Source organism: Mandrillus leucophaeus, unplaced genomic scaffold (assembly GCF_000951045.1).
Source record: "Mandrillus leucophaeus isolate KB7577 unplaced genomic scaffold, Mleu.le_1.0 Scaffold228, whole genome shotgun sequence".
Classification (NCBI taxonomy): Eukaryota; Metazoa; Chordata; class Mammalia; order Primates; family Cercopithecidae; genus Mandrillus; species Mandrillus leucophaeus.
The window spans coordinates 656,431-669,157 of NW_012102343.1; the positions used below are offsets into that span (position 1 = coordinate 656,431).

The 12,727-nt window shown below is 53.5% G+C and overlaps 1 protein-coding gene across 1 annotated transcript in view; it reads left to right on the top strand.

Moving 5' to 3' along the window:
- The first annotated feature begins 1,299 nt into the window (after nt 1-1,299).
- VSX2 (visual system homeobox 2) overlaps nt 1,300-12,727 on the top strand; it is a 27,055-nt gene continuing 15,627 nt past the window's right edge. Inside the window, exons 1-3 of the mRNA XM_011981514.1 lie at nt 1,300-1,759; nt 3,026-3,110; nt 6,944-7,067. Of these exons, the coding sequence (XP_011836904.1) occupies nt 1,390-1,759; nt 3,026-3,110; nt 6,944-7,067 (579 nt within the window). The 5' untranslated portion in view covers nt 1,300-1,389. The remainder of the gene's footprint in view (nt 1,760-3,025; nt 3,111-6,943; nt 7,068-12,727) is intronic.

Consider the following 12,727-nt stretch of genomic DNA (forward strand, 5'->3'; position numbering starts at 1 on the left):
GCTGTCCCCATGGCAGCCATGAGGGTACCAGACACCTTGGCAGTAGGCTGGGTATGGCTAGGGGGTTTCTTTCCATTTGGGGGTTTGCACCTGACTAGCAAAGAAATCCTGGATGGAATCTTCCCAGCCTGGTTTTCGAATCTCTGCTCAAAGCAACGGACCTTGTCCTTATCTCTCCATAGGGTACCTTCAATTCAAGGAACATTAAAACTGACCATATGCTAGGAGGAGAGGGGAGCCTCAAGGTCGATAAGATAGTTCCCAGCCCCAAGAAGGTCACGGAAGAGTTAGCTGATGTAGTGGAGTGCCGGGGAAAGCAACTCACCTTTTAATTGCCTCTCACCCCCTTCCTCCTTCCTCTCCCTCCACATCAACAATCCCTTCCTGTTCATTCTGTTTGCTCAATGAACTCTGAAGTATAGCAGGGCCCTTGCCTTGTCTGATTTACTGTGGAACCCCTGGCTACTAGCTCAGAGCTAGTAGTTCAATACATATTAGTTGAATGAATTGGGTGGAAGAATCAAGTCCTCCCGTGAAAGTTGGGCAGGCTTCATGCTTACTCTAGGAAGAGGTTTGGATGTCCATGGCTGTTCTCCAAAAGCAGTCATCACCGCTCCTCTTTCCCACCAGGGACCCCTATTTGTGACCCGTTTATCATTCATTCATTGGGCCAATATGTGTTGAGTAGCTCTTCCGAACTCAGCACTGTACCTTGTGCTGGGGAAGCAAGCCCTGAACTTTCCCCACCCCCACATCGACCTCTGCACACCTTGGCCTGATCTTTTCCTGGCTTACCACCACATACACTGCCCGGGGCACTTACCTCTCCCTTGTTCCACTGTTTACACAGAGGTGCCATATCCAGGCCGCTCTGATGCTGCCAACCTGCATAGGAGTTGAGGGAAGGAGGTCTCCCAGTCTCTCACCACTGCCCTTAGCCCATCCTCCCACCTGACCTCAGGGACTTGTCCCTGCCAGAATCTGCCCAGAGCCCCAAGCCACTCTGTCTCCTGGAACAGCCCTGAACCTGAACATGAACCTGAACCTGAACCTGGTTGTCTCACCTCGGTCCCTGGGGTCCCTGCCCATGGGCATCCTGCAGAACCCACCCGGTGCTCGACCCCCAGCACCCTGGCCCCTCGACACTCCCTGCGGCGGGAGCTGCCAGCTTTTTGGAATTCCTAATCGCTCCTGGCCCCGGTGATTGGCTGCTCAGCTCTGACCCCACTTGGGCTGCCGCCTGGTTGGATAAAAGGGGAATCTCCTTGGGCTCCAGAGCATTAGACACCGGAAGGGGCACCTGGGACCAACTTCGCGAAGCGGGGAGCTCGGCGGGGGGGTGGGGGGAGCTAAAGACCTGCGGCCTCAGCCCCTCCAAAGAACCGGGAGATGACGGGGAAAGCAGGGGAAGCGCTGAGTAAGCCGAAGTCCGAGACAGTGACCAAGAGTACCTCGGGGGGCGCCCCGGCCAGGTGCACTGGATTCGGCATCCAGGAGATCCTGGGCTTGAACAAGGAGCCCCCGAGCTCCCACCCGCGGGCTGCGCTCGACGGCCTGGCCCCCGGGCACTTGCTGGCAGCGCGCTCAGTGCTCAGCCCCGCGGGGGTGGGCGGCATGGGGCTTCTGGGGCCCGGGGGGCTCCCCGGCTTCTACGCGCAGCCCACCTTCCTGGAAGTGCTGTCCGACCCGCAGAGCGTCCACTTGCAGCCTTTGGGCAGAGCATCGGGGCCGCTGGACACCAGCCAGACGGCCAGCTCGGGTAGGTGAGGAGAGGTTGCACTGCTGCCTGACTGGGGGGCGACGGCCAGGAACCCCGCGCCTTAGGCTCTCGTTTGCTGGACGAGGCCTCCCGGCGGAAAAGTTCCTGCCAGGCCGGGGTCGCCACCCGGCGCCTTGGGCCGACGCACCTGGTGCCGGGTCCCGGGAGGATGCTTCGGTGTCCGCAGGGTTTCCGCCCCAAGCGTTTCGGGCGGCCGCGCAGTTCTCCGGTCCCCGCGTCGGGCCAGGCTCGGCCACGAGACTCTGTTGAGGCTCCACTGAAAACGGGGTTTAGGGTGTCGGAGCCCGTGGTGCAGGGTCCCCGGCCGGGTCGGAGGGTCCCAGGTCCGCGGTTCCACTGCGGGCCCGGCCTCGTGGAGGAGCCTCACTCCCTGAGTCCAGTGCTGTTCCGGCTTTGGCTCCATCCCTGGTGTCCAAAGTTGTCTGTTTCCTTCTCGTTCCCCATTCCCAAACCCCGCGTTGGTCAGTTGGGGTTTATTTTTCACCCCCACGAGCTGAGACAACCCGGCCATCACGGTAGCCAAAGCGGCCGCCATCCGCTCCCACGTAAGCGCCTCTATATACCGGAGCCCAGAGACGTGCGGGCTCGGGGACCCTGGGTGACCTCCCCGCCTTCTCCCCGCGCTGCTTTCCGGGCGGTGCGTCACGGCCTGCTCGACCCTCCGATTCTTGTTTGAGCTTGGCAATTCCCCCGATTTTTCGTTGCGTTTTATTTTGTTTTACTTGAAAAGGCAACGAAAACCGGCGCTTCGCAGGCTCTCGGGCCTTGAGTGGGGAGTCATTGTGCCGCCCTGCGAAAAGGACGGTGCCCGGCAGCCTCCAGTCTTCCCGGAGCCCAGCTCCCCACGCCTCGGCTCCGCTCCTCGCTCCTCGGGACCAACTTTCTGGCCCGGGTCACTGGGGCTGGCCGCGCAGGGCAGGGCGCAGCAGGGTCGCGAGCGCTGCCGGGGGTCTCTGCGGCCCCCTAAGGCTACCTCGCTCTCTGTTGTCCCGGTCCCAAGTGTGCTGGGGCCTTTGCCTCTCTTACAACGAAATCTGTTCAAAACCTCCGGATTCGGGCCCCGGCGCGAGAGAGACCAGCCTGAGCTCAGTCATGGGACGGCCACCGGGGCGCCCGATGGCTTCCTGGGGAGACAGAGCAGGTCCCCGCCGCTCACGGAGGCGGCCCGGGGTGGGGCCCTCGCGGGTTTCGGGCACCGCCGAGCGCGTCCCCCACTCTGCCGCATGTCACTCGCCCGCTTTTCAGATTCTGAAGATGTTTCCTCCAGCGATCGAAAAATGTCCAAATCTGCTTTAAACCAGACCAAGAAACGGAAGAAGCGGCGACACAGGTGAGGCCCCCGCGGCGCTTTCTGTTACCTCTCCTCCCCGCGCACCCCGCTGCCGTGCACCGTTCCGGGCTCGGGTCTCTCGGACCCTATTTTTGCCGACCCCGGATCTGAGGTCTGAGGCCGTGCCAGGGCGCAGACCACGCGTTGTTTGCCGGAATCTGCCCGGGGCCTTGGCGTCCGAGCGGTGTGAGCACGATGAGTGGCCGCCGGGAAAGCGGCTCGGTTCCGGCTTTCTCCTCCTTGTGCAGGAGAAAGGAAAGGCTCCAACACAGGCCAAACTGAGCCACAGAGGGGGTGGCGGTCCCCCGATCCCCACACCAGTATATTCCGAGAGCCACACAGACCCCGCGGCGGGCAGATTAGCTCCCACCTCCCGCCAGAGCCGGTGCTTTGCCCTCAGCCTCACCCGCCGCCCCCATTTCTATCCCGGCGTCCCTGTCCTCTCTGCCAACTCCCTAAGCTTTCAGCTCCCACCGTTCTCCAAAGCTGGAGCGATCTCTGCACTGACAGGGCATTTTCTTTTGACTTCTGCTCGTTCGTGATTCCCACCGAGTCGCTTCCCTTTCGTGGGCCTCAGTTTCCTCGTCTGTAAAATGGAGTGGGAGGCGATGTAGACTGGACGGTCCCACCAGCCGTAGCTGGAGTAGGGTAGACTGCATCGGGGTACAGACTAGAAAGGGTTTTTTTGTTTGTGTTTTTGTTTTTGTTTTGTCTTTAAATGGAAATTACTTGCACAAAGTTAAAACTCAATAGATGCCGACAGGTATATCTTGAAAAGTAACCTACCCTTCTCCCCACCCCCGCCCTCATTCCTTTCCGCACCAGTCTCACTGCTACCAGTTCCTTGGGTATTATTTGTAAGGTGGTTTTCAAGGAAATGAAGGAGGGAGAACCAAAAATCTGCCTGCCTTTCTGCGGGTGCCGCTCGCAGGTGCTACCCCGGCGGCGCTCACCTCGGAGCTGTTTCCCCGCACCCCACTCCGTCCCCATCAGGTGGGGCTACCGCAGGCTCTGCGCTCTTTTCGAGACATTTCTCCACTAGGGCGTTCTCGGGCACTCCCCCGACCCACATCCTTTTCTCCCACCCCAATTTGTTCTCAGCCTCTTTGCACCCTCTCTCTCTGCGCTTTCCTATGCTTCGTTCTTCCTTGGCTGTGGGAAACTCACTGTTGACCCCCCAACTCCCGACTCGCCACCTTTTAAAACGGCCTATCCTGACCCCTCAGGCCCCAATAGGTTTTGGCTTGAATGCAGGTGAACTTGGTTCTCCGGACCTCGGTTTATTCTTTTTTTCCGGCAGCTGTTTGCTTTTGTTTAGTATTGTTTTATTTTAAAAGGAAAAAGAAAATCTTTTTTGGTCTTGATCTTTTGTCTTTTTTTGTTTGTTTGTTTACATTCAATTCATTCAACGAATATTCATTAGAACACTTTTTATGCACCTATCTTACACTGGTCCCAGGGTGGGTAATCCTGTCATCTTCCCCAAGCAGGGGACAGGGATCTTGCAGGGAGGGCAGATCAGACACCCGCAAAACTGCTCTTGTGTTGGTGCCAGGAGGCGTGGGAGGGGTTCCCATAGCATGGAGAGCCCTGGAAAAGGCAGCCCCAAACCCTGGGTACAGGAATGGGATTTCCGCATCAGGACATCTCACAGTGTGGCACTTAGAGCTGGGTGACCCGTAGCGCAAAGTCCATGTCTAAGGTCTCTGACCGTCTGTTTTCACCTGTCACTCTCTTCGCCAGGAACACCTTTGGGGGCTTTGGTGGGTTTTCTTGGGGGCAGAACAGCAACTCAGCAACACCAGGGTATTAACTGCCTAGGGTTTCTATATCTGGTGCATGAAGGGAGAAGGTTATTGGAGAGAGGAGAATGGCTACTGATTTCAAGTGCTTTTTTTAATTAGGAAAAAATACATTTTACTCGAGCTTCTGTCATTTGGGGATTTAGGGTAAGAGACCCTGGAATCTGGTGATGAGAGATGGTCTCGTTTTTATCTCCCAGAAACAAACCAGACTTAAAAGCGTTTTTTTTGGGGGGGGGGTGGGGACAAAGTAGCCACAGTGACAGTCTCTCGGATTTTGCTCTTTCACTCTACTGGGAAAGCTCAGCTCCTCTTCAGACTGGACACAACAGGAGCCTGAAGGGTCTGGGGTTCTGCATAAACCAGGAACACAGGCTGGGTCACATTACGGGGGAAGTGTGTCAGCTCTGAGGCATGAATTCGGGAAAGTTTGGGAGATTTGAGTTTTTGTTTTGTTTTTGAAGACAGACTCTCCCAAGTAGAGACTGGGACTTGAATGGTTCTACATGACCTATAATCAGCTCTCCTCTTTGACTGCCTTTGTGCCTCAGTTTCCCTGGCTTTGGAAAGGACTTGCATTTTTTGATGGTTTATTTTGGCGCTCTGTCCATGAGACCTTCAGCAGATGGCAGAAGCGAAAAAGCAGCAGATCTTGAAAATTCTCAAGAATTAACTATGTGTGTGCATAAGCATTTCACATCACCGCCCCCCACCCCCAGAGAATAGGAGAAACGATTTAGAATCAAACCAGTCATTTTCTGTAAAGAGCACAATCTTTCTTCCCTGAATTATCCTCCGAGATATTAAAGTGGACACCAGCACAAGGAGTGTGTGAAGTTCAAATTTGTACTTTTGGGTTGTGTTAGATGAGGGCGACGGCACAGCAGTGAGGGATTCTACACCCCTGTGCTGGCGCCAGGGTCTGACCCCAGGGGGCCAGGCAAGGGCTGGACCATTTCTACCAGTTCAGTTTGTGGACGCTGGACTATATTGCCTGTTGGCTTGTTAATGAGGTTTCAGGATAAAGATCACCCAAAACCTGGTGAAATTAAGGTCTGAAAAGAGAAGAGCTTATGTCCAGAAGTAGATGTTTAGCGGTTTATTCAAGAAAGGGGACCTATGAATCCCCTAATGTTGGAGGCAAAATTTTACGGGTTGGGGCATATTTATTTGCCTATTTTCCTAGGATGAGAGAATGTAGCTTTTACCAGATTCTTAAAGCAGTCTATAACACAAAATAGATCAATATGAACTGCTCTGTGGGGGTGGGCAACTGTGCCTGTGGGCGCTCAGGGTGGCCCGAATGGAACCCCCTCCAGATGAGTGGCTGAGTTTGGAAGTATGGGATGATTGGAAGGTGGTCCTTCCCTTCCCAGCACAGAACAGGACGGGAAAAGGCTCTGGGCGGTGCTGGGAAGCTAGCAGGTCTGGGGAGTGTCGAGGAAGGGCAGGGGAGGAGGAAGGGGCGCTGGGGTGAGTTGAGAGAGTAGGAGATTCAGTTCTCAGCTGTATAAACACTGAGGTTGAGGCTGCATTTGACTTTCTGGTGAATCTTCTAACTTTGAAAGGCATTTAAAAATTCATCTCTAGTGACTGTGAGAGGGGCCCGGGAAGCTGGTCTGGGTGGAGCTGGGCTATTTAGTAATCTGGTAAGCCCTCTTCTCTGTGCTTGGGAGGAAGAGGGGCTTTCTGCTTTTCTAGAATGTCCTTCTTAACAGCCTTTCCCCCAGAGCACCTCCAGAAAGATTCCCAATGTGAAATGTCATTGAGGGCTGGAATAACGTCCACCCCCCAAACACAGGAAGGGTAGTGTGAGCCCTCAGCCTTGAATAAGATGAGTCCAGAGGGTTAAACTATGAGAGAGAGAGAGAGAGAGAGAGAGAGAGAGAGAGAATTTGTATCCTATTGTGCTGAGCCAGCCTGGGGGGTTTGGAGTCTGCCCAGGAAGCACAGAGGAAGGTGGTTCTGTCCTCTCTGAGACAGGTTCTTTTAGTTTCTGGTGTCCTGAGAGTTCGGTCTTGCTCCCCTCAGGACAATCTTTACCTCCTACCAGCTAGAGGAGCTGGAGAAGGCATTCAACGAGGCCCACTACCCAGACGTCTATGCCCGGGAGATGCTGGCCATGAAAACGGAGCTACCAGAAGACAGGATACAGGTAACAGCCCTGAGTCCCTCTCCCCTCCACTCTCCCCTCTCTCGGTGACATCTACCACTACAGGGTTCCAGATGCCCATGATCCCGCCTCCCAGTCCCACTGTGGGCATGTGCTTGCCTGTGATCATGTTCTCAGCCTATTTAAGCTGACCACCTGCCACGTGAGATGGGCGCTGTCGGGGGATGAGAGGCATCCAGTTGTGGCCTGGCTGTTGTTCCAGACTATAGGCTTCCCGGGGAGTATGTCAGACAGACCCTGCAGGGGTGTGGGGATGAGAGATGGAGTACTGGAGGGGCCCCCGGTCCTGGACAGGGTCTCTGTTGAGGCGGAGGTCCCCTTGGTACAGCTAAATGTCTGTTCCAAGGCCAGAGGGAGCTCCAGGCCTCTGGGTGGCTGTGAAGAGGAAAGTGGCTTCTAGTCCTGACCCCAGTCTGTTTCCCTCCTCTCTGCTCCCCTCCCCATGATGAAAGTGTTACCCCTTCTCTTCCTGCTCCCCACCACTGCTTCCACCTAAGGCTCTTTCCTCCCACTCACAGCCCAGCAACTGCTGCCCTGACCTGCTGCTCCTTTTCTTCTCCCCAGACTGGCCCAGGATGTGAGCTGGCGCAGGGCCCTGCAGGTGGCTCACTAAGCCCTCCTCCTCTCCTGGGCAGTTTTGTGGCATAACCAGCCACTGGTCTGGGCATGTGGTAGGCATGGGGTATCCACTTAGCAGCAGCAGGACCTTGGCAAGTCCAGAGTCCCCTACCTGGGCAGGAGTAGGGCTGTGGAATCATTTCTCTGGGAGAGGATGGAGTCTGGGCAGGGCCTGTATGAGGCAGAAGGAGTGGGGCAGGAGGAACATTTCCAGAAGATTTGGGGTTGTCTTAGCTGATGCTCAACCTAGTTCGCTGTAGAGGCTGGGGTATGTGGGCCGGGGGCTGGTCCTGACTTCCCAGAACTGCTCTGCTCTGCGTCTCCTCCCATCTAGGTCCCTTGTGTCTCCAGGTGTGATATGTGCCTGGGAGGCGGGGGGAGCTGAGTAAGGTGTGTGAGTGGCTCTGTACTCTCTCACTGGAGGACCGGAGAATGCGAAATGAGGCTGTGAGGCCTTCCTCTACCCTGGAAATCTATTTGGAATTTCAGCCAATGGTTTTAGACATTGACACTAACAATAAGCTCAATTATTCATAAGCAGATTATGTTTGGTGCATTATCCATGGTGGCCTGGACCCATTACCCTCCACCCAATTGGGTTCTAGTCAGGTAAGCCGGGCATTGACATTGAATTGCGTGTGTGCACGTGCGTGCATGTGTGTAAGTCAAGCCTTACCCTTCATGGCAGTAACCCCTGCCTGGCCTTCATTAGCATAAAGTTGGCCATTCCAGGTGGCTGCGGCAGGGAGGAGCAATGACAAATCCCCGCTGTTGGCAGGCCCCACATTTGCAATATTGAACAGAATGAAGGAATAGCTTGTCTCTTGCAGTGGGTTGCCCTAAAATCTGCTTGGTAGATTAGGCAGGGGAGGGCGGATGAGGTGTTTGAAACCTGCTGAGCTCAGGATTTGGGGGCAGGCTCTCCCTCAGCTGTAACTGCATTGCTACAAATGCCCCAACAGGCACATTTAACTTCACAGGGCTTTGTTAAGTTGCTTGGGGGTTGCCTATACGGTGGTATCTGAGGGCAGCAGAACCAGCACGAAGGAGCTTGGGGTGTGGGATGAGGAGAGCTCATCGCCCTGGGACTGTGAGGACCGGCTCTGCAATACGTGGATATCGGAGAAATGAGAGAAGAGGCTCAGAGCCTTTGAGCACCACAGGCCTGAATGCTACCCCCAGAAGCTGTCTGTGAGTTGTCAAGTCGTCTTGCCCCAGCTCAGTAAAGTGGCCAGGGAAAGATCTTGGTGTGCATCAACAGCAGTCACAGTGATCGTTTCCAGAGGAGTGTCCACGTGCCAGGTGTTCTCCTGAATTCACGACGTGCACAGGACAGGCAGGGCGGTACAGTGGTTAGGGTCACTGACTCTGGGGCCAGACTGCCTGGGCTCCTGGTCGGGCTTCACCTCCCAGAGCCCCTCAGTCTTCATCTGTACAATGGGAGTGACAGTGGCACCTGCCTCTTGTGCGGAGGCAATAAGCCATATGTGTGCAGTGTTCAGCGCAGTGCCTGGCACGTGCCCCCGGCTCACTCGGTGTCAGATTTCATCTTATTAAATCCTGGTGACAATCAGGAGCTGAAGATCATGAATTTCCTCTGAGAACTGAGGCAACTGAGTCACAGCCACTTGCCCAGGCCCCATAGCTAGTAAGTGGGAGACACAAGACTCAAACCTAGCTCTGAATCGAAAGCCCACAGAGGCACTGCCCGACTCTTCTGTTTGAAGTCTTTGCTTTGACTTGAAGCTCAGGGAGCAGAGGTGATTTGAAGTCAGACAGGGGACCTGTATCACAGTAAAGATAATCAATGTTTATTGAGTACAAGGCACTGTTCTTAAAAAAAAAAAAAAAAAAAAAAGGCCCAAAACTTACTTGTATAACAAAATTATTTTTGTGTTTTTTTTTGTTTTGTTTTGTTTTTTGAGACGGAGTCTCGCTCTGTCACCGGGGCTGGAGTGCAGTGGCCGGATCTCAGCTCACTGCAAGCTCCGCCTCCCGGGTTTATGCCATTCTCCTGCCTCAGCCTCCCAAGTAGCTGGGACTACAGGCGCCTGCCACCTCGCCCAGGTAGTTTTTTTGTATTTTTTAGTAGGGACGGGGTTTCACCATGTTAGCCAGGATGGTCTCGATCTCCTGACCTTGTGATCCGCCTGTCTCGGCCTCCCAAAGTGCTGGGATTACAGGCTTGAGCCACCGCGCCTGGCCAACAAAATTATTTTTGAATAGGCAAATTCTGTACATGAGTTCAAGAGGGTGAAAAGCAAGTCCTCCCCCTCCCTCTACTAGCAGCCCACCCGTGTCTTTCATTTCCTCACAGAGCTAGTTCATGTATATTCAGCAGAGTCCTCAGAACACCTATGAGCTAGGGGCTATTATTCCCATTTGACAGATGGGGAACCTGAGGCACAGACAGAGGCCAGAGTTGAGTCCCTTTAGACTCCAAAACGCTTGCTTCTCTACCTTGCCTTCCCTCCCCATCATTTCCCCTCCACGTGTTGGCGGCCACTCCTGAGCCAGCTCCCTCCCAGCCCAGCTTTGGGTCAGAAGACTCTGCAGGTGAGCTGAGCCAGAAAGGGGAAGTTATTAATGGCTCCAAGTCTGGAGTTAGAAATTCTCGGCCACGCAGTGGCTCAGGCTAGCACTTTGGGAAGCCAAGTTGGGAGGATTGCTTGAGCCCAGCAGTTTGAGACCAGGCTAAGCCCCAAAAAAACGAGACCCTGTCTTGGAAGAAAAGAAAAAGAAATTCCTGGCCAGGTGCAGGGGCTCATGTCTGTAATCCCAGCCTTTTGGGAGGCTGAGGTGGAAGAATTCCTTGAATCCAGGAGTTTGAGCCCAGCCTGGACAACATAGTGAAATCCCCATCTCTACAAAAAAAATTTTAAAAAGTAGCCAAGCATGGTGATGTACACCTGTGGTCCCAGCTACTCAAGAGGCTGAGATGGGAGGACCACTTGAGCCCAAGAGGCAGATGCTACAGTGAGCCGTGATCGCACCACTGCACTCTAGCCTGGGTGACAGAGTGAGACTCCGTCTCAAAAACAAACAAACAAACAAACAAAAGCAGAAAGAAATTATCAAGGTGGAGTGGAAAGATTATTGAACTGGAGATCAGGAACCCGGATTTTAGCTCCAACTCTGACATCTGGTGTGGCAGAGGCTAGGCCACTTCCCATCTGTGAGCCTCAGTTTCCCCGTCTGTAGAAGAAAGAGGTGAGATCCCTTCCAGGGAGGTGCCTCCTGAGGATTCCCCCGCCACAAGCCCCTGGGCTGCCATTGGTGGAATGGAAGTGCAGGGCAGGTGAAGTTTAACAGGCCCAGATGGACCGCTGGGGCATACACCCCTGCCAGGCCAACCCAGGAAACCCCTGCATGTCTGAGGTCTGATGAGAACCTGCGGTGTGGACATGGAAAGACAGACACACCTACTTCCAGTCTTTGTTTCACTGCCAGCAAGCCAAACTCTGAGTCTGAAATTACTCATTTGTAAGATAATAATATTTTTCCATAATGCTAACTTAGTAAAAATCGTGTTATTGCTGGCATTTATTAAGTACTCACCATTGTCCCAGATATTAAGTGCTTTCCATGGCTCATTTCTTCTCTTTTTCTCTGTCTCTCTTTTTTTTTATACAGGGTCTCACTGTGTCACCCAGTCTGGAGTGCAGTGGTGTGATCTTGGCTCACTGAAACCTCCGCCTCCCAGGCTCAAGCAATTCTCCTGCCTCAGTCTCTTGAATAGCTGGGATTACAGGTGCCCGCCACAATGTCTGGCTAATTTTTGTAGTTTTAGAGAGACGGATTTTTGCCATGTTGGCCAGGCTGGTCTCGAACTCCTGACCTCAAATGATCCACCCACCTCGGCCTCCCAAAGCTCTGGGATTACAGGTGTAAACCACCGTGCCCGGGTTGCCTCATTTCATTTAATCCTTAACAGACAAATTAGTTAGATGTCATTCCTACACCCTTTTCTAGATGAAGAAACTGAGGGGCCGAGAGGTAAAGTAAGACTGGGATTCAAACCCAGTACTCAGCTACTATGACATGAGATCCTGTGAGATAGACATGCATGCCTGTCTCTACAAACTGTACTAATGCAAAGAATGGCGATGACAAACCAGTCCCAGCAGAAACGCATGGCGATTTCCTCTGCCTTTGTGTTTGGAGGGTAAACATGTCCTCACTCCACATCTCTCTGGGCTGGAGGTGGAGGATATGGTGCAGTGTTGGGGAAAGAAAAGCTTCTACGTCTCCACGTCAGACTCAGGCACATGGTATTCTACGTGTCTTAAATAAATAAATAAAAAGCTGGTGCCTGTGATCCCAGCACTTTGGGAAGCTAAGGTGGGAGGATCACTTGAGGCCAGGAGTTCCAGACCAGCCTGGGCAACATGGCGAAACCTCGTCTCCACAAAAAATACAAAAATTAGGAGGTGTGGTGACACATGCTGGTCCCAGCTACTTGGGAGGCTGAGGTAGCAGGATTGCTTGAGTCCAGGAGGTCAAGGCTACAGTGAGCTGTGATCGTGCTCCTGCACCTCGGCCTGGGTGACAGAGCAAAATCCTGTTTCCAAAAAAATTTTGTTTTTTAATGCTAGGATATGGCATTCTGAAAGTCCCTGCCAGCTATCAGCCCTGGGAAAGCGCAGGTGGGTTTCCAGACTGACTTAATTTCCTCTGTGGGGTCACTTGTTACTAGAATTATAAGGGCAAGCTACATATATATTCACATGTTTACTCTATTTTTTTTCCCTAAGATGTGCTTGTTATAAAATGCAAACATTATGGAGCTATGAATGTTCGAAGTGAGCAGAGACTACATGTCACCCCTCTTAGAAGTCTCGTTTATGTTGAAGGCTGAGGTTTAGATTCTCTGCCCAGCACCGTGTGACTTTGCCTCTTTTAAAGTGGCCCCTGCCTAAGGTATCAGGGGGTCATATTCCAGAAGAAGATGGGTGCCTGAGTAGGGAAGGGTTTGCATGGATCTCATCTCAGGATGGTTATTAGAATCACCAGGGCAGATTTTT